Source organism: Corylus avellana, chromosome 2 (assembly GCF_965113065.1).
Source record: "Corylus avellana chromosome 2, dhCorAvel1.hap1.2, whole genome shotgun sequence".
Classification (NCBI taxonomy): domain Eukaryota; kingdom Viridiplantae; phylum Streptophyta; class Magnoliopsida; order Fagales; family Betulaceae; genus Corylus; species Corylus avellana.
Genome location: NC_142491.1, coordinates 26,857,829 through 26,879,810, shown reverse-complemented (window position 1 = coordinate 26,879,810; position 21,982 = coordinate 26,857,829). Strand labels below are relative to the sequence as shown.

The 21,982-nt window shown below is 36.2% G+C and overlaps 1 protein-coding gene across 1 annotated transcript; it reads left to right on the top strand.

Annotated features, from left to right (window-relative positions):
- The first annotated feature begins 496 nt into the window (after positions 1-496).
- On the top strand, positions 497-15,318 carry LOC132190294 (Nucleotide-diphospho-sugar transferase family protein). The gene is made up of 4 exons (XM_059605243.1): positions 497-827; positions 1,455-1,820; positions 14,574-15,055; positions 15,161-15,318. Exons 1-4 carry the CDS (start codon positions 666-668, stop codon positions 15,222-15,224), a joined length of 1,074 nt encoding a protein of 357 aa, XP_059461226.1. The 5' UTR covers positions 497-665; the 3' UTR covers positions 15,225-15,318.
- The last annotated feature ends 6,664 nt before the right edge of the window (positions 15,319-21,982 follow it).

Sequence of the window (21,982 nt, the reverse complement as noted above, 5' to 3'; positions counted from 1 at the left end):
CCAGGCTAGCCGGGTGATAAATGGGTCAAGCTTGCAAGCCCTAAATGAGCTGGGTGATTCGCGAGTTAAACAAGTCAAACTCACGAAACCTCGTTGAGTTTAATCGAGCTAGCCGGGTATGTATAACTAGCTAATCAAATGGGTTTCAACATTAACGAGCAACCTTCTATAATGTCGATCTCGAGTTCGGGTCAAACTTAACCGAGCGGGTATCAAGCAAGCTGTCGAGTGTATCGGCTCGTTTACAACACTAGCCCCGATAAGTTGAGTTTATCGCAAATCCTAAGTTAAATTTATCACAAATCAGGATCAACTTGTTTACAATCCTATCCCCGATAAGTTGAGTTTATCACAAATCAGGTCATACCATACAAACTGTTTTAGCTTTTTTAACAACCAAATTCCATAATCGTGGACCCACACAATCCCTATCTGTCCTCCCCATCAAAACTCTCTGTCTTGCTCTTGCCATTTTGACTCCGTGGAAGCTTGCACACTCAAATCATCAAAAAAAAAAAAAAAAATCAGAACGGCGTCGGTTACGAATATGACCCGGGTAGCGGTGGATAATAAGCCCGCAGCGAGTGCGTTACCACCGGAGGCCATCCCCTCCGGCGACTGCGTCCTTTCGAAGCGCCGATGACTGCTCCGCCGCCGCTCCAACAATGCCGCCGGAACAACCCGGAGCTCTCGTCCTCCGCCGCTTTCTCTTCCTGGCCGCGGTCTCCCTCTCCTTCTTGGTCCTTTTCAGAGCCTCAGATTCCCTCGGGTTCCCCCCTCGCTTCTCCTTCCCCTCAGGTTCCTCTGCCTCCGACGATTCCTCACTGGTTTGTTCACTTACTCATTATCTCTAATTAATTAATTTTCTGGTTATTAGGTAGGTGTGTTGTGAATTTGCTAATCGATTATCAATTTTCTTTTCCTTATCTAATCTCCTGCCCTGGTTATTGGTTTTGATGTGATAGAAAGAATTTAGAAACAACTTTTTGATTAACCAAACTGAATGACAAGAGTATGGCATGTTGCGCGCGTGTTTATAATGTATAATGTATAAATAGAAATGATGAGGTAAATGTTTCCAAATGAAACCCAAGGTGCTTTTGGTTTTCAATTAACAGGCAGTGGAAATCAATATTTTGAACCATTTTGTAAAGCGACTCTGGTATGGTAGTTTAAGTAGATATGCACCTCAGTTCATTTCCATCGGCATGGTTGAGTTTGTAGAGGACTTAGCCATTTTGTATAACCATGTGAGGTTCCAGAACCCAGGGTGGTTCACATTACTCACACCTGGAACCAAATACCAGTTTTTTAAGAAAATGCATAGTCTGCCTGCATAGCTGATGCGGGAATGAAAGCAATTCCATGTTTTACCCTTGCGCTTATGTGTTTGACTTCATCTTCTATAGAAGAGTTCATTGAATAGTTTTTGCTTTATGATGAAACTATTGTAGGTTAGTGGTGGAAATAAGCTTGAAAAGGTTTTGAAGGATGCTGCCATGGGGGGCAGAACTGTTATATTAACAACTCTAAATGAAGCATGGGCAGCTCCAAATTCAGTGATTGATCTCTTCCTAGAAAGCTTTAGACTTGGAGATGGCACGCTTAGGCTTTTGAACCATTTGGTGATCATTGCCTTGGATCAAAAGGCGTTTGCACGATGTCTGGTTGTACATACCCACTGCTTTTCTCTTGTCAGTGAAGGAGTTGATTTTCATCGCGAGGCTTACTTTATGACCCCTGATTACTTGAAGATGATGTGGAGAAGGATTGATTTCCTGCGCTCTGTTCTTGAGATGGGCTACAATTTTGTTTTCACGGTAATCTCTTCTCTGTATCCTATGCACCCTAACAAGTGCACTACCACTCATGCCCGAAATTAATTTTATTGACTTGTAAAACCTCCTGTGAGACTTGGTCATTGCTGAATCGAACTTTCCTGTCAGGTAGGTGATTTTTTTTAGGTTGACTAAGTGTGTGCCCCTCGTGAATTTAACAGTGTGAATTGACATTTGAAAAGAAAAAGAAGAAACATTTTAATAGAACTGATTATGAGTACCTGATGAAAACTACCCTTTGGCTTTTGATGTTGAAGAAATGAAAAGTTGAGTTTATCTGTTTATTTGGTTTGATTGGGAAAATGCAAGGTTGTTATATAGTGAAGAAATGGAGAGTACACTACATCTATGTTTGGTTTGATGGGGCTAGATGTAACAGGGTAGTGTAAGGTTTTACTGCAAGGTTGTTTGGGCCAAAGATAAGAAGAAAAAGCTGGCTGCGTTGGAGGAATGGGTATAGTTTAGGGTTCCAACTGACAAAAAAAGAGCAGTATACTATAGTCTAGGGAGTAAAGTGGTGCGCGAATTATTATACAAAAGCAGCTAGGGATTTGTCAAGAATTTGGGAATATAGTCTCTCTTAAAATCAAACTTGAACTGCATTGGCACTCACATAAGAAAGAAAAAAATATTTGTTTATGGTTCTTCTGTCTATGTCTTCATGTATTGGATGAGTATTCTGGAGAAACTATAATACGTTGATGTTGTAGAATTAAAAATAAAAAATAAAAAATAAATTCTTGTTTCTTCATGCTAGGAATTTATTTGTGGGCAAAACTGCTGTGGATGTTAGTGGAAGAATGCTGTCTTAGCCACATTCTTTGGTAGTTAATATATCTTTGATTTTCTTCTGGTGTGAGTTAACAGATAGAAAATTCTTTATTGCTGAAAGTTTGGACCGTGTCTAAATCCTTCTCCCAGGAAATCCTTAGTGATGGTAGCTTTTTCTCCACCCTCCCTTCTTTATGGTTGAATCGCTTCCAATTTATTTTTCCTGGTTAAGATATTGCTGCTTAAAATTTTGCGATGGAATCTAGATATATCCCTGGTCTTCTGAGATTTCTTAAAGACAATGCCCCTTCCATTATTATTTTTTTTTATTTTTTTTATAAGTAATCGCTAGTATTATTAAAAAGCACAAAGGCTGCGCAACCCTTGTACACATGCTGTATACTACTCAAGCTCCCTATTTATAGACATATGTAGGCTCATGGAAGTTGTTAGGAAATTACCTAGCCTCCACTCCTCCTTGAGAAACATGGCCATATGGGTTAATATGGTTGTGTAAATTAGGTTAAATTGAATCAGCTTGGAGAGGGGCCTAGAGGGAAAATAAAAACTAGCTCAAGTAGGCCTAACACACTTGTCATCTCATGACTCCTAGGTTAGTAATAATTTCAATTTATTACACTAAACAATTTTTTTTGATAAGTAATAAGAAGTTTTATTAGAAGCGTAAGGTGCCCCAACGTACACTGGAAGTATACAAGTGGAAACGCCTAACTAGAAAAAGAAAAGAGAAAGCCGAAGCTCACCCACAAAAGAACCCCAACAAATCCACCCAAAAACCCTCAAAAACAAAAACCCAAAGAAGCCCAAAGCCCTCAAAACCCACATGAATCGTTACATCCCAATAGTCTTGCCCTTCCTTCTCCGAGGAGACGCGCTAGCAATGCCGTAATTAATAGAACTTTCTAAATTTAACAGCTCTCTCTTGCCCTTAGCCCTAGGCTGCGCGACCTTTATTTCCCGAAGGAAATTCTCTTTCACCTCATTCAGCAACACCAACTTCCGATCATCTTCATCGCCATCCAGCCCCTGATTAGGAAGGTTGGGGGATAGCTTCCCATTGCGTGCTACCTTATTTGCCCGACGACAATCCTCCTCCATGACCTTCAAGCTCTCCATATGCGGATCATCGTCCTTTACACCTACCCTCATCCACTCAATCAGCCACTTTTGGGGTTTGGTCAAACCATTTTCAACAGTTATGGTGTCAGAAGTGCCTTTGGTCCTAGGTTGTGCGACCTCCACTTCCGAAACAAAATTCCCTTTCTCCATCGGACTTATGCCCCTCATCGGATTAGTGTTCTTAGGAACAGGCTTCACTTGAGCATTGTAAGCAGCAAACCCAGCGAACCCAGTGATTGGGTCGGCATGATATTGTACCAGTGGAGCACTAAGGGATTCCACTGTCTCAAGAAGAAGAGAATCATTCACCCGGCTTCCTCGTTCTTTCTTAGCTCTCCGATAGTAGCTTAACATCTGCTTGTTAGGAACTATGGGAGTGCCATTATCCGATAACCAATAAATTGAGTGTAATCTATCTCCCAATGCTAGCGCCTCTAACGAATGGGCAGCCAGGGGTATCAAAGAAAAAGAATGTGAAGGGATAGAGGTATCCGCTAAATGTACCTGTTCAATCCTGGTAGTCTTTGGAAACTCTAACGCCGACAAGGAATTCGAACCGGGAACCAAACAAAGACTAGAATAAGGAGGTTGAGCCAAAGCAAGAGCTAGTTCCGATCTAGATCCTGAACCAACCAGGGTCGATGAGGACACCTCCTTCACCTTATACAGAGGAGGAGTCACAGATCTCGACCCAAAAAACCCCCGCCGAAACATACCTTTTGCCAGAGAGGGTTTCCGATCGGTCTTAATTGCATTATAGTGTAATAATTGCATTATTACACTAAACAATTGTAATTGCATTATAGTATTTTATTTTTGATTATTTCAAATACTCCCAATGACATTCTTATATTTTACATTTGACTTCTCAATGAAATAACCTGTAGTAGAATTAAAGTCTTAAAATGATTGTCACTTTAACTCATTAGCTCTTATCCTTAAGCACTAAATTTAAAACCTTGATTATTCTCGTACTTTTGAAATTTCATTTCACTTTGTACATAAAGTTTTAGTAACTTTTACTAAAACATCCAGGCCTAGGATTTAGAATAACCAATTCCATTAAATCTATCTTAAAGGGATCTTTTCTTATCTCTTTGATTAAATCAAAGGATTTAGATTCCTTTTTGAGGAGTGATATTCCTACAATGTTACATGTAATCACCCAACACATCAAGAATTTTGACGCAAAAAGGTTTAACTTCTAAATGTATCAAAGTGACTTTCACTTCACGACCCTCGCAGATTGAGAGTTAATGTTATAAGAGTCATGAGTTCTAATAATTCTTTTGATAGTGTTATGAGAATATATCAACTCACGTGGCCCGTTTAGTGTATTGTACCTACACCAATATGTCAACCCAAAGTCCCAACTTCATATGATCAAGATAGATCATCATGATTGATGTGCTATAGTCTTATCAAATGGAATGCCCAATTCTTTTACTGACTACAAATAATAATTTATAAGTTACAAGGTTTATGACTTAGATATTCTGTGTGATAATTTCATTACTCACACCTAAGTCATATTTAATGCAACTTATGAAGCTTACATGTATATGATAAATAATAATCATTAAAGCACACATGTAAACAGTTATATGCCCAATCTTCATTAAATAAAACAGTAAATGTACAAATTTATTTAATGAAAACTAAAATGTCATTCAAAGTAATTGGACTTTAGGGCATAAACTCTAACAATCTCCTATTTTCCCTTAATTCCAATACGATATGCATTTGACACCCATTCCCTCTAGCTCTAAGTAAGACTTCACAAGTCTACAAAGGCAAGCTCTTGAAAGGGTCTGTCAGAATCTTAACCAATTAAATCCTTTCAACAATTTCATCTCTTCTATAACACCCTATCCCATATGACACACAATATTGTCCGCTTTTGGCTCCCCCAAACCAGACTTCCAAAGAGGTTACCCATTCTGGTACTACTCTCGCATAAGCTCGCTTAATTACAGAGTTCTGATGGGATCATGACCATCACGACTTTAAAATGCGTTGTCATGAAGGGTGTGAGATACATATAAGCACATCTTCATCTCCATACCCAAGCGATGTGGGAGGCCACAATCACCCCCTATTAGGGCCCAGCGTCTCCACTGGCGACCCTCATGGGATTAGCCCATTCTAGGCGTCCCAGCGAGTGCCCGCTAGTGATCTTCATGGGCTTATGCACGATCCCCCCATCTCAGGCTGAGCAATGGCTTTGATATCATTTGTAACACCCCACCCTAAATGACACACAATATTGTCTGCTTTTGGCTCCCCTAAACCAGACTTCCCAGGAGGTCACCTATTCTGGTACTACTCTCGCATAAGCTCGCTCAACTGCAGGATTTTGATGGGATCATGACCATCACAGCTTTAAAATGCGTTGTCATAAAGGGTGTGAGTATACATATAAGCACATCTCCATCACCATACCCAGGTGATGTGGGACACCACGTCTTCAAAAGACAACTCTCTCTAATAAAATGATGGGAAAACTTCGTTTAACCTCTCTGAACTTTTATCGTATTTACAATCACTTCCTTAAACTTGAAAAACTCTGAAGTTAGTGTATCAAAGTTTAAAAAGTTTGATTCAATGAGCCCAGGGGCTTATTCTTGACCAATCTTTGGATCCTACTTGGATTAATATGTTCAAGACATACACGCCAAATATATGCTTCGTGAGTAGAAGGGAACTTTTTCTTTAATGATAAAGAGCTAAAACCTAGGTTTTAAAATATTAGAGTTATTCTGTAATGTGAGAATCTTAAGTAATAATTTCCAAACTAACACAAACAAATTCAAAATAGATAAACAATTTATCATTCTTTATTTCCATGGCATACAAAAATATGACCGCATTTACCCAAAAGGTTTTAGAAATCAAATTTATGTAAATAGAGTACATACTCTAATAAAATTTAATACTATTGATTAAGAATACAATTTTTTTTTTTTTTTCTTATAAGTAATTTCGTATAATTAATAACGCCCAGAGGGGTGCAACTCTAGTACATAAGGAGTATACAAGAGAACTCCTAATAGGAAGAAAAAGAACATAAATTCGAAAAATTTGTAAAAGTAGAAACAATTAAGTTATTGTGCTGTGGTCCATATATGTAACATATTAAGCATAATCTTTCGCAACTCTATCACTGATGTCTATGTCTTCAAAGTGTCGAGCATTCCTATCCTGCCAAAGACATCACATTAAACGTGAGGCACATCTTCCTTTCTCTTAGTATTTTGTCTCTTGAAACCCCTTACATTCACATTACGTACGTGATTAGTGTATCTGAATCTACGCACCAAGAACTAGTGGGATTCAACACAAAGCATGTTGCAAATAAAAGGAGAACCTTTACATTGGCGTTTGACAGCCAGATACTTTGAGTAGTTTCTTAACCAGTGCTTTGCTTTGCCACAATGGATACTACTTTCCTTTGGACTTAGCTTTTGTTTTTGCTTTGTTTCCTACTTTATTCACTCTTGTGGCAACTTGCTTCCCATCTCGTTTGGAACCATCCCCATTTTTCCCCTCCTTTCGGCTTAGAAGAAGTTCGGACCATATGCATGCTAGCTATTGAAATAAAATAATAATTCTAGGATCCCTAATGAAGCAGAAAATAACATAATAGAAAATAACACAATCAGTCACATGAGACACAAAGATTTAAGTTGTTTGGCTTAACAAGCTTACATTTACTGATGGAAATAACCTGGAGGAAATTCACTATCAAAAGAATGGAGCTGACTCAAAATCAAAAACTCCAATACACCTAAATCTCATTTTCACACTAAAACATAATTAAATACAAAAGAGAAATCTTTTCTAAATTCTCTTAATGCCATGCTGCACTCCTACATTGTGAAAATACAAGTGAGACTTCTTTATTTTCTATCACACGAAGCTGCTGCTTTTTTGTCTCGTTTTCTCTACTCTACGATGTTGCTTCTTGTACAATATATATAGACCAAATAGGCCAAGTCTTGTAATAAGTGGTAGTCGGTCAAGTGCTTCATGGTGAAGTAAAATCTCAAAACTTAACTAAGAAGCAAACTTCATCGCGAAGTAAAACGAGGAGAGAAAATGTGTGGGCTAAGAAAAAACAACAATGGGGCCCACACTTGACTTGTGAAATGCAAGTCACTCACACTACAAATCTCTACCTTGACTTGAATTTCATCAAGTCCTCACGGCAACTTTCCTCATGACATCTCCTCCAATACTCCTAAGGGTAATCTCAAACTACATACACCAATCAAGTGCAAGCAATGCTTGAACTTGAGAACTGGAACTGGCTTAGTCAACATGTCTGCTGGATTTTCTTCTATACCAATTTTCTTCATTGTGATATCACCTTGTGTCACGACCTCCTGAAGAAAGTGATATCTGACATCAATGTGTTTGATCCTCTCATGATACATTGGATTTTTGGTCAAATGTATTGCAATTTGGCTATCACAAAATACAATAGTCTCATCCTGCAAACCCAAATCATTGACCAAACCCCTGAGCCAAATTGCTTCTTTCATTGCCTCTATCGTTGCCATATACTCTACCTTTGTAATAGACAAAGCAATTGTCGACTGTAATGTCGCCTTCCAACTAATGGCACATCCCAAGAGAGCGAAAGCAAAACCTGTCAAATATCTTCTCTTATCTAGATCACCAGGATAATCTGAATTCACATACCCAATGACACTAAAACCAATGCCATTGCCTCTGTCATAGACTAAACCAATACCACTGCCTCTTTCTCAAGTCAAGTGTGGGCCCCATTGTAAATAACTGAGTATCCATTTCACTACGTGCCAATGAACCTTACTCAGATTCACCATGTAGAGACTAACAACACTGACTTCCTATAAAATATTTGGGCGAGTGCACACCATAGCATACATGATGATCCCAACTACACTAGAGTAAGGAACACGTGACATGAACTGTTCCTCCTCTTCATTTTGTGGTGCTAGTCCTGCTGAAAGTCTCAAATGAGCTTCATATGGAGTACTCACTAACCCAAGGATTTTCTTTGTACCACTCAAATCCCTCATTTCAAACTTATCACCCAAAAGATATTTCGATCTCTTAACCTCAGACATGCTTTTAGCAGCAATAAGCATGTCATCCAAATAGAGCAACAAATAAACCAAAGAACCATCTGACAATTGCCTGTAATACACAAAACGCTTGTATCACTGAGCTTTTGCTAACCCAATTGACTCCACCTTCACTAGAATACTTGTAACCAATGGAATCTAAAGTGTCTAAAGAAATAAGATTTTTCTTCAAATCTGATATATGTCGAACATTCTTCAAAGTCCTCATGATCCCATCATGCATTCTTATTTTGATTGTACTAATACCAACAATCTTGCAGGCAACATTATTTTCCATCAAGACTGAACCACCATTGACTAACTCATAGGTAGTAAACCAATCCTTTTTCAGGGACATGAAATGTACAACCAGTATCAAAGACCCACTTGTTGTTAAGACAACCATCTGAAACAGTAACGCCAAGAACAAGTTCTAAATTCCTAGAATTTTGGGGTAATTACCTTTTTCTCCCATGAACTACCACGCTATGTCAATATCCCCCCATGAAATGCCAACCTTATTGCCCGACCCCATCAGATTACTATTTTCTTCCCAAAACCCCTCATTTGTCTGTCAAACTCGTTAAATTGGTTGCGCGAGGGCCACTCCCAGATCTGGCTGGGGGTGGCCTGTGAGCCACTCCTAGGCCATGGGGGTGGCCGCGCGCCACCCCCAGCCACCTCTGGGGTGGCTGGGGGTGGTGCGCGGCCAACCCCCAACCAGACCAAGGGTGGCCCGAAGGCCACCCCCACCTCAGGGATGGCACGCGAGCCACCCTAGGGTGGTCGGGGGTGGCGCGCGTTGGAGGGTGGTAGTGCCTGTGGACTCTTAAATTCTTTTTTTTTTTTTTTTTAATTTTAATTTTAAAAATAATTTATATTTTTAATATAGTTATTTACTTTTAATTAAAAAATGACACATATCATCATTCTATTGGTAATGATGTGATACACTAATAGAATCAGTAAAGTATTTTGACGGAATGTGATTACAAGGACTAAATTGTTATTTTGGCTTATCTTGATAATCTCTGAATTATTATTATTATTGTTTTTATATCACACAAATTGATTTTTAATTTAGACAATCACATTGACTGATTTTGCATTTATATTCTTTTTTAGTTTAAGTCTTTTTTAACTGTGTTTTAGTTTCTTATATTGACTTATTTATTTATTTATTTATTATTTTTATAAATTAATTTATAAGTTTTTTTTTTAATTTTAATATATTTATATTTTTTTGTTTTAATTTTTATTTAGTTTTTTAATTTTGATTTTTGATTTTTTTTTATATATATATATATATATATATATATATATATATATATTTTAATTTGTTTAATTTTAAGGGTATTATATTTAAATTTTGTTTATAAAGTTAGGGTATTTAAGTCATTTCAAAATTTTTAACGAGTTTGACTGACGAAAATGGGGTTTTGGGAAGAAAATGGTAGTCTAATGGGGTTGGGCAGTAAGGTTGGCAGTTCATGGGGGGATATTGACATAGCGTGGTAGTTGATGGATGAAAAAGGTAATTACCCCTAGAATTTTCCATCGACAACACCAGCCACCGGAGAGGTATTTAGCTTATTATCCTCTTTATTTTTTACTTTGAATACTCGGGTTTATAATGCCCACTTGACTTTCTTTTTCGACCTGGACTGCGGTCGATCTCTTAATTTTCCTTTACCCGAATCCCTCTCACTGGATCGACCTCTAAAATTAGAGGAATTATTTTGAACGACCCTTAACAAATAAACCCTCTACTTGATTATCACTACCTAATGCAGTGTGACTTAGTGGGTTGCAGCGAAGAATATCAATAAAGAACGAGATAAATAATTTTAGATCTTAACTCTATCAAAGATCTTAGAATTTTTCTCAAAACTATAGAGTCTATCTATGGTTTGAAGGAAAATATGAAGAAAGCTCAACTTTGAGGCTTCTTATTCATCAAAACTGATTCATAAACAACTGCCTTCTGGTGGCTATAAGCATGTATTTATAGACCCCCAAAACCCTAAACCTAATAAAATAGGGAATAAAGACTCCATAAAACCCTAAACCTAATAAAACACAAATTAAAGTCGGTTATAATAAAACAGATATGGCTACACGTTCGAACGGGACAAATGGTCATTCGAACGGGAACTACTGAAAGCATAAAAACATGAAATTAACATATGGCCATTCGAACAGAGATCGAATGGGCTTCGAACGGAGCCTTCTGCCAGCCTTTTGTTCCACTTGGCCGTTCGAACGGTGGTTTGAATGGTGGCTTCTATCTGACTTCCTTGGACTTCCCAATCTGCATCACTACCTTTACTATTCAATCTTGTTCTCGACTCCATAGAATTCAAAACAGAGTTAACATCAGTTAAGGAGATAGTATCTCGACCATACAACATCGAATTAATAAAATTATTAAACATATCCGGTATTGAACACAACAAAATCAGGGCTTGATCCTCATCATCTACTTTAGTATCAATATTTTTCAGATCCAAAATAATTATATTAAAGTCATCAAGATGATCACAAAGAGGACCTTTCATCTTAAGGGTATATAACCGTTGCTTCAAATACAACCGGTTAGTGAGGGACTTCTTCATGTACAAGCTCTTCAGCTTCTTCCAAAGTTCCGTGGCAGTTTCTTCATCGGCAACTTCTCTCAAAACTCCATTTGAAAGAGAACAAAATTGCACTGTGGGCTTTTTCTTCAAGTTCCTTCGTTTCCTTCGTTGATGATGTTGATGGCGCCTCGTCATCCAAAATTTTCACCAAGGCTTGTTGCCGTAGTACAAACCACATCTTGATATGCCTAAGACTGAAACTATTATGACTATCAAATTCCTCTACTTCAAATTTTGTTGTAGCCATCCCGCAAAATAAAGACTTAGGCTTTGATACCGGTTTGTTGAGATAAAAAAATAATTATAGGATCTCCAATGAAGCAAAAAATAGCATAATAGAAAATAACACAATCAGTCACACAAGACACAAAGATTTAAGTGGCTTAGCTTAACAAGCCTACGTCTGCTGGCGGAGACGATCCGGAGAAAATTCACTATCAAAAGAATGAAGTACAAAAAGACTAGTACAAATAAACCACTCAAATCCAAAAGACCCAATACAGTTAAATCTTACTTTCACACAAAAAGAGAATTAAAAACAAAAGAGAAATCTTTTTCTAAATTCTCTTTATGCCGTTCGGCACTCCTACACTGTGAAAATACAAATGAGACTTCTTTATTTTCTCTCACACGAAGTTGCTTCTTTTCTGTCTCTTTTTCTCTGCTCTACGAAGTTGCTACCTTGTACTAATATATGTAGACCGAGTAGGCCAAGTCTTGTAATAAGAGGTAGTTGGTCAAGTGCTTCATGGTGAAGTAAAATCTCAAAACTTAACTAAGAAGCCAACTTCATCGAGAAGTAAAACAAGGAGAGACAAAATGTGTTGCTAACAAAAAACAACAAACAATGGGGCCCACGCTTGACTTGAGAAATGCAAGTCACTCATGCTACACTAGCCTTGGCTTCCAAGATGCTATCCATTGCGATTATCACATTCACCAACTCAGATGAAGTGTAAGCCCTTTCGTGTTTGGAAAGACTAAGGGCCTGTTTGATTCGCGGAATAGACCCGTAGAATAGAATAGCTATTCCTATAGAATAGTCATTCTTTTGTTTGGTAAGGGTCTATTCATAGAAATAGTTATTTCTGTGGGAATCACTAATCCCTTTCACACAAGAATAGCTATTCCTCTCATTTTTTGAGAGGAATAACTATTCTTGAGGGAAATGACAAGATTTTCCCAAAAAACAATTTTTTTTTTTTTTTTTTTTCTTGTGGGTGGCCGGCCACCCATAGAAGACCCTGGGGGTGGCCAAGACCACCCTCGGTGAGATTCCGGGGTGGCCTAGCCACCCCGATTCACATCGGGGGTGGTCGCGCCACCCCCGATGGCACCGGGGGTTGTGGGTGGCCGGCCACCACACGTTAACCAATTTTTTTATTTTTTTTTGTATAATTTGAGTTTTGGAAAAATTAGAAATCGAATGGGCTTTTTAGTAACTTTAGTTCAATTCCAATTATGAAATATGTGTTGCTACCAAACTAAAGAATTGGAATAATTATTCAATTCCAACTTCTTCTATTCCTAGTAATACCTATTCAATTTCATAATGGAATACCCATTCTGCAAACCAAACGGTGCCTAAGTCTGTATTAATTAAATGAGTTTGACAGTGACTGGAGGATTTCATCCACTTGAGATTGATCATCAATCTTTTCATTCAACACCTCCAGTACTTTTAAGCATGCGATCATATCTTGACAATGATTGTGAACTGGTGTTGCTTCAGTCATTCCAGTATTAATTAGGCTCTTTGTCGTGTCCTGCCTAGTAGGACGACTTTGTTCACCAAACATCTCCTTCATCTTGACATCTCTGTCAAATAAACTCCAGCATGAGATACAGGACTTTTCACTCGCTTCAAACATGTTGGAGGCTCAAATTGCAACTGATTTTACGAAAAAAACTATATGGAAATTTTAGGTAGGTTATATGCAATCTGAAATTCAGTTTCTCTTTTCTTTTTTTTTTTTTTTTTATAAGTAATGTTTCAAATATCAAGAGCGCAGAGGGGCGCAACCCTAGTACACAGTAAGTATACAAGAGAACGCCATAAAAGGAAGAGACAGAGAAGGGGACAAGAAAATCAGAAAAAAAAAAAGAAAAAATAGAAAAAGAAAAGAAAAAAAAAAGAAAAAAAGAAAGCCCTCCCATCCGAAACCCAACAGAGAAAGAAAGCCCAACAGAAAACCTGAAATTCAGTTTTCAATAGAAAAGTTTGAGAAAAACGTTGAGAATCCTACCTATTTTGGTTGCAGCTGTGAAGGAGATTGTTTGTAGGTTTAGGTTTAAGTAAAGAGAGAGAGAGAGAGCTGAGTTTTTTTTTTTTTTTTCAAGCTAACATGAGGTGTTTTGCAGCTGTAGACTGACTTCTATGGGGTGAAATTATGGTTTTAAGTTGGATTACAGGCTGGCAGCAGATTAGGTTTAAGTTTCCTTGTAAACTGAACTTCTTTTCTTCTTGAAATAAGTTAGGAGACAACTCCTAGAAAATAGGAAGGAGTTGGTATACAATTAGGGCTTGGTTTAGCAACGAAAACTTTCCTTTCTGGTGAAACTAAACCTGGCTAGATTCTATTAGGTTTTAGACTTAACAATTATTGACATTTTTGCTATTTATAAGTCTTTTTCACCCCTCTAACATAGCCCCCTGTTAAACCTACGAAATTAAAAGAAATACTTAAGCAAACAGCTACCACACAACAAATTAAAAATAAAATAAAATAAAACAGCAACATCATAAAATTTCCCTAGGGGGTCTAGGGTTTTAGAGACCCAACCTGATAAGAAGCTTTAGATTCAAAATACTTAGAAAGGTCTTTTTATTGGTATTTTTCTGTGCGTCAATAATAGCAACTTGTTATTTCTGTATTGGTATTTGTGGATCACATTGCAACTTGTTACGTGGCTTTGTTGTGGTAATTGCTTAAGAAAATGTCAATACTACAGCTGTAGTCTATGAACTGGGATACTTTTATTGGCATTCCCTGTTTTGTTTCTTATGCAGTTCCAATCAGTGTTGTTGAGAAGTTTTGCTTCATATTCAATGGCTTTTTGGTTGGTTTTTTCTCCAGGATGCTGATGTCATGTGGTTCAGAGACCCATTTCCACAGTTTTATTTGGATGCAGATTTCCAGATAGCATGCGATCACTTCATAGGGAGCTCTGATGATGTACAGAACAGACCCAATGGAGGGTTTAACTATGTAAAGTCAAATAATCGGTCAATAGAGTTCTACAAATTCTGGTACTCTTCACATGAAACTTATCCTGAATACCATGATCAGGATGTGCTCAATATCATCAAGTTTCATTCATTCATCACGGACATTGGACTGAAGATGAAATTCTTAGACACTGCTTACTTTGGTGGGCTTTGTGAGCCTAGCAAAGATTTGAATCTAGTTTGTACAATGCATGCAAATTGTTGTTATGGTCTAGACAGCAAGCTTCATGATCTCAGAATTATGCTCCAGGATTGGAAGCAATATATGTCTTTGCCACCAAGTTTGAAGAGAGTGTCAATTTTATCCTGGACGGTTCCTCAGAATTGCAGGTACAATGAGCACTTCTTCCATTCTGTTATGGTTTCTTAGCGCTTAAAATATTAAGCATTTTCAATTACCTGTATTGGTTCTGATTTTGTGCAACTCCATTTCAGTCTTGATTCTCTCCAGCATTATGATTCCCCGGGAAAAGACCTTCAAGAGGAATGGCAAGATTGACTTGAATTGTACGTATGCCTAGAATATTTTGCTTTGCATGTGAATTTGTAGGGGTATCTCATCTCAATGTATCACAGTAAATGTTTCTTGTATACATATTGATGGGATGTCAATGACCTCGATGAGAAGAAATTTTGGAAACAGGCGCAACTCAATAAATAGTTGTGTGAAGAGAAATACCAGAGGACCAAGAGGGAAAGTGTCATACCAAAATTTTGGATAAATTCCACTTTGCCTCCAAAATTAACACCCTTAAACAATGACTCACAACAACTCTTTCCCCCATACTACGGTTTTGATCGGAATAGCACCTGTGTTAGATTTGGCTGTTAGTTGTGATGAAAACCGTCACACGAGTTGCATGTAACACATAAGCATTTTTAGGTGACATTTACCCTTTTAGGGTTAATTAATTACACTCATCTTCCAAACTAGCACCGTATTTTCTCTTACACAAACCTTGTCACATGTTTGGCATGTCCTGCATTTTTCATCCATAAATTTGACTCAAGGGTTCTATTTGGAACAAAGTATATAATTTGGGGAACGACTTGCAGTGAGTCTGTGCTTATAGATGTAGGTGAATATGTAGTTTTAGATTAGGAAACAGTGTAATTAATTCCAAAATTTCTGTAGGGTCACGAATTGAACCTAGTGAAACCACAGCCTTGGGGGGGTGTCTTTCCAAAGTGGGTAGTACAGCTTTTTGAGACAATGATTGCCTATAAAGATCCTTCGGGATATTTTTATGTACCAATTTCTTGGAGGCCCCTTGGTCATAAATACTTGATCGGACAATTTGAAATATTTAGGTGGCCTTGTTAATTACCTTGGACTGCACACCTATATATATAGTAATAGTATTAGGATTCTTTTTACTTCTTACTCTCTATATTCTTAATTTTTCATTAAAATTTTACATTTGAACTACAAATTTAGGGGTTAGTTGTAATGTTTTTCTTTGTTAAAATTTCTTAAATTTTTCATATATAATCTAGATTTTCTTATGGTTTCCCTTTTTTTTTTTTTCTATTTTATTTGTTACATGATCGTGCATGGAGAAACATTAATGTAAGATGGATATTAGATTCAGTAATTTACAAGGTTAATCGTTCAGATTGAAAGCTTTGAGAGGATATTGGAATTAATTTTATTGTTTAGAATAGGAAAATTGTAATTTCTCCATATAATTAATTTCATATTTTGTAAAAGTTGTATACAAACTTTTTATTGTGACTAAAAATGAATTAATTTTGGGTAATTTCCTATCGATTGAAGTCTTCCCAGTCAGAGAAACAAACAATATTTTCCTACATATTTCTCACAAAATCCTAGTTTGGCTTTCACCTATATCCTCCTCTTTTTCCATTCCATCCTCAAAGACAGTTGAAGCAAAATTCATCAATGTTGGCCAACTTCCAAGTGCCATCTTCGGAACTATTGGTTAACAATGTGTACAAGTTGAACCCCAAGAGTGGGATTTTGGGATTTGGCTTCACTTTGATTCAGAAGGTGACGATTTTATCACTAGTGTTTTTGATGAAGAATGAAGAAAGAATATTAGTTTAAAGTTAATATAAGTTTATAATTGTTTTTAATATTTAATTTATGTTTTAAGAGTTCGTATTTAATAATGAGCTTAGCCCAAAAGTTAGCCACATTAGGGTTAGGGTTTAGTGTCTTAGTCTATTTAAGCATACTTTTTGATTCTAATAGTTAGATCTAGACTTTTTGATTCTAATAGTTAGATCATGATATTGAAAAAATAAAATAAAATAAAAAATGAAGAAAAGAGAGAAAGATGTTTTCTTCTTGTGACTACTCTTTTATGTGGTGAAACTTTATTTTTATTTTGTTCTTAATCCGTTGACGTCAAATTGGTATCAAAGCTCCAATCTCGATTGTTTTCTCAAGCAGTGAACGATCCACTAGTAACACGTTACAAAACTCATGAGTCATTGGCGACACCGTTATAGTGGCCGATCTTATGGATATACTCAGTTCACCCCACATGAAGATCTCTTGCTCCATCATGCAGCGGATCAAACGATATTGCAATAGTCGCGTGGAGGAGATATGTCTTCACCTCCTTTCTAGAAAACCATCACCCTCACCGTTCAACAATAGCCACTCAAACAACCCACCTACCAAACGGAGCGCTGCATCACAGCCCTTTACACCGCAAAACCCACAAAAAGATACACACAAATCCGTCCCCACATAGCAATCCACCGCCACTCAAGAAGTAATTTCGTCCCTGCCTCAATATTCCATACCACCACCGTTGCCGCCAACAGACCCAAACTCAACCGCCACGTACACAAGGAGTTGCATCCCGGCATCAACGGATCAACCCATAGCACCCCATTGCCACCCAAAGACCCAAACCCCACAATCACGCAAAAGCAAACCCAAATACCCATACGCACCATCGAACAACCCAGCCTGCCGCCAGCCCAGTGCTGTGACGAGTGACGACCACAGAATCACCGCATCACCCTTGCCATGCGTCTCTATAGTCAGCCCGCCGCCAGATTGCCATGACGTCCGCCATCGAACCACAACACCAAGCCTGCGGTTCACCTCCACCATCCAGGAAGCACCACCCCCAGTCGCAGAAGCGCGCCGTTCTGCCACTACAGTGCTGCCGTCAATCTTTGTCGAACGCCACGAGCTCTCCCGCGTCGCCGTCCTCAAGACCTCCCACCCCTTTTACCGCTAACAGCTACCGCCCACGTCGCACTACACCAGCCTCTGTCGTGCTGCCAGACAGCTCGCGCTCCACCGCCCCAACTACAGATCGGTTTTCAGTCGAGCTGCACACCCCAGTCGCATCTCCTCTGCACCCTAGCTCAAAGGACTTTTCGTGGCTCCTCAGGAAGAGAAAAATAGGACTTTTCAAAGTTTGGCGTAGAAAAGAAAAAACGAAGTTCCATGCCTTTCATGTTTGACTTGTTGGAAAAGTCAATTTTGACATCTAGGTATTTTACCAGTGAAAAAGCACTATTCTCAATTTTACCTACTCATTTTGTTATACAAACTCCAACAAGTTCTTTATTTCATTCTCTACTTTTTAAAAAAAATATTATTATTTACTTTTTTTAAATTTTTTTTTTTTTTTCACTTTTCTCTCTCTCTCACCCCATGGCCAACCTGACCTCTTCCCTATCCTCTCTCCCTCCACACCACCACAACTCAAGAAAACTTTAAATTTTGGAGCTTAAACAACATTGTTACAGAAGAAGGATTTGATATGGTCAGCCTATGGTGGATCTAAACCTCATTTGCGACGATGGGTTATAGTGCTCATGTTAGGAAATTTTTTGTTTGGATTTCAGATGATTTTAGGTTTGGTTAATTTGAAGCTAGGAGTTGGATTTCAGATCCTTTGTTTGTTTTGGTGCTCATGTTGGGCATGACTTGGGTGCTTTCTCTGCAATGGACAGCTCCCTTACTCGCAAACCATACAGAATCGAAAGCTAATGCAACAAACATGAGAAAATCAAAAGCTTGGTCTTGAGGAATTGGGTCAGTCTCATGAGGTGTAGATGAGGAAGAATGATTTGATACTAGAAGGAAATATGGGAGGAGGGGTTATTGGGTGGGTTTGTCCAGAAAACCAAGAATGCCTCGGTGAGGAAGAGGAAGAGGGACAGGGACAGGGAGAGAGGAGAGAGAAAAAAATATTAAACAACATGAACATGGTGCTACAGTGAATAGTAAGATATTGCTATTACCGTAGCAAAAATGTTAGTTTAGCACTTCTGAAGCTAATCTGTTGAAGCTGAAAAAAGAATAATAGTAGCTAAATGTAGCTAATATTGCTCTTTTACCTAAGTTGCTGGAGTTGCTAGAAAGTAAATCCCAGCAAGTTTCAAATCAAAAAATTAAAAAAAAAAAAAAAGAAAATGAAAAAAGTAAGGCTCAGTTATAGAGATTAGTTTTATAAAGTGCGAGTCCAAGGACAAGTAAAGAAAGCCCAGTTACATTTTAAACTCCAAGAATTGGGCTTGGACCAAAATCATTCTCAATATGCTAAACTCGAGGATGAGATTATTTTTAAGAGAAGGAAGAGAAGGAAAAATAAATAATTTTTTCTGTCAATTTTATTAGGGTTTTTATTAGTTAACTAGCACATAACTTGCGCTATACGCGTGATTCTTTATTATAATTTAATTTTAAAATTTAAACACAGCCCCATTTTACTTTTCATGTGAAAAAATTTATCATGCCTCTTTTAACGAAAATACATATTAAAGGTTATACACCAGTACACTATTGAACATGCATTTTTTTTAAGTGTATTGAACATGTACTTAATAATACAATCACACAGACAAAAGCATAAGACCATTGAATTTAGTTTAATTTATATAAACTAAAAGATGGTAAAATCTTTGTTCCCATCGGAGCAGTTTAAAATAAAAAGAAGTATAAAGAGATTAAAAAAAAAAAAAAAACAGAGAAAAAGAAACAAAATATTTTTTTATGAATACAAAACAACACAAAATTTTTTACTTCAAATTTAATGTAATCAAATAAAGCTCTCACATTAGATTCAATGCTTAATTATCTATTTCATATTTCTAAAAAAGGAAAATATTTTTTTGCATAGTAATCAAATAAATTTTTGCTTTCTTTTGCATGAAAATTCGAGTATAACACAAGCGCCCAAAAAAAAAAGAAAAAAAAAATTCTAAGGAATTACAACATAAGACCCTTAGTTTTAGTTTAATCCACATAAACTAAAACATGTTAAAATCTTTGTTCCCATAGTTGTAGTTTACAATGAAAAGTATAAAAGAAATAAAAATAACAAGAAGAAAGCTTGAATTTTGATTATCAAAACAGTAATAAAAAATTAGTGTAACTTTGATATTGTTGGTATGATTCTTATTATATTTCAATATAAATAAAACTCATAAAGTTCTAATCATTACAAAAAATACAAAGCAAAATAAACAAAATATTCTCTATTCTTTTAAGTACAAATTAAAACAAATATTTCACTCAATATTTAATGCAATCAAATAAATCTCTTTCAATACTCTCAAAAAAGAGTTAAGCAATTCGAGTAAATCACAAAATCGAAAAAAATAAATAAAGTAAAATATTCAAATGAATTAAAACCTAAAATCTCATTAGTGTGATACCTATTATATTTCTATACAAATAAAATTTCAAGAGAAACAAACATAAAAATAATCAATTCATAGTCGTGAAAAATTCATACATAAATACACAAAGATAAATCCAAGTAATGAAATTTTCGATTAAATAGAAACCTTAGACTAAATCAAATACAAAGCAAAATAAACAAAATCTTTTTTCTTTTATGAGTACCTAATAAAACAAAATATTTCACTCAACATTTAACGCAATCAAATAAATCCTCTCAGATTCAATGTTTAATTATCTCTTTACTATTTAGAAAAAGATTATATTCTAACTTCTTCTTTTTTTGGGCACAACAATCAAATAAACACACTATAATCTTCTATTAGCCTAGTAAAAGTCCAAACAATTTATTATCTTAATTCAAAAGTTTCAACTTTTATCAAAGAACAAACATTCAAACAATGTACAAATTGAAAAAAAAAAAAACAACCTAGAAATACAGTTAGTACTCAATTACAGTTGTTTGGAGAGTGTTGTGTTATTCTTATTAAGTAATACAAAACATTAGTTTCATATCTATATATCGATAGCTAAATACAATTTTTTTCTTTTTTTGTGAAACTGATACACAAAAGGTTAAGAATAAAAATTACCTCGGGATTGAACTTTTAGGTTATTACTATTGAAGGGTGGAGAGAGAGAGAAAAAAAAAAGTTAATTTTTGGAGTTGTAGTTTTTCTCAAATAAAAAGCATACACGTGGAAGGTTAAGAAGAATAATTACTTTAGGTTGTTACATTTGAAGAGTAGAGAGAGAGACGTGGAAAAAAAAAATTCATAAAAAGTTAGAATCGAGAGAGAAAAAAAAAAGAAAAAAAAAAGAAATAAGTTAAAACATTATTGTATAATTTGGTAAATATTAATTCCTCAATATAATTTGATTTGTATTTATTTGTTTCCTTATTTGATTTGAACTTTAATAATAGTTGATTAAGGAATTTATATATTGTATATACTTAAACCGGTGGCTATGCAGTGGTTGTAGCAATAAATTATTAAAAAGACACTTGTTGCAATTCTAGACTACCTCTAAAGAGTCATTTGGCTATTATATATATATATATATATATATATATATATATATATATATATATATATTTTCCTTTGGAAAAATATTTATCAAATTTTGAGTTATTCTTTTTGGATTTGTTAGCTGCAGGATATGTTTTAATTGGTTTATTAAATTTTCTTTTCTTGTAGCTATTGTAATATGGAGCAGGTTTTTTCTTGAAAACTTTATCAGATTTCTTTCTATTTCTCCGGGAGGGAGCCATAGGAGGTAACCCAAATTGTTCACAGCAATTACCCATTTCATATTTAGCTTTCTTTTTGTTCTTCAACTGTTGTCTTATCATTTTTTGATCAATGCACATTTTTATGCCAAGTTTTTTAACAGTAGAAAACAAATATCCGTAAGTTAAGTTTTCATATTCAATTAATCTAGTATTAGAGTTAATGAGTTCATCTTTAACTTTGTGAGCAAATAATGAAGGTAATCCATCAATAAATTTTTCTTTCCAATATGGCTTTTGACTATCAGATCTAACCATAACACGAGAAAGAAAAACATCTTGATACCAT

Bases quoted from the DNA above. Each gene is read 5' to 3' on its own strand.
- LOC132190294 (XM_059605243.1), top strand. From the start codon at position 666: ATGCCGCCGGAACAACCCGGAGCTCTCGTCCTCCGCCGCTTTCTCTTC. The intron at 828-1,454 runs GTTTGTTCACTT...AAACTATTGTAG, and splicing joins CCTCCGACGATTCCTCACTG to GTTAGTGGTGGAAATAAGCT. The intron at 15,056-15,160 runs GTACAATGAGCA...ACTCCATTTCAG, and splicing joins ACGGTTCCTCAGAATTGCAG to TCTTGATTCTCTCCAGCATT.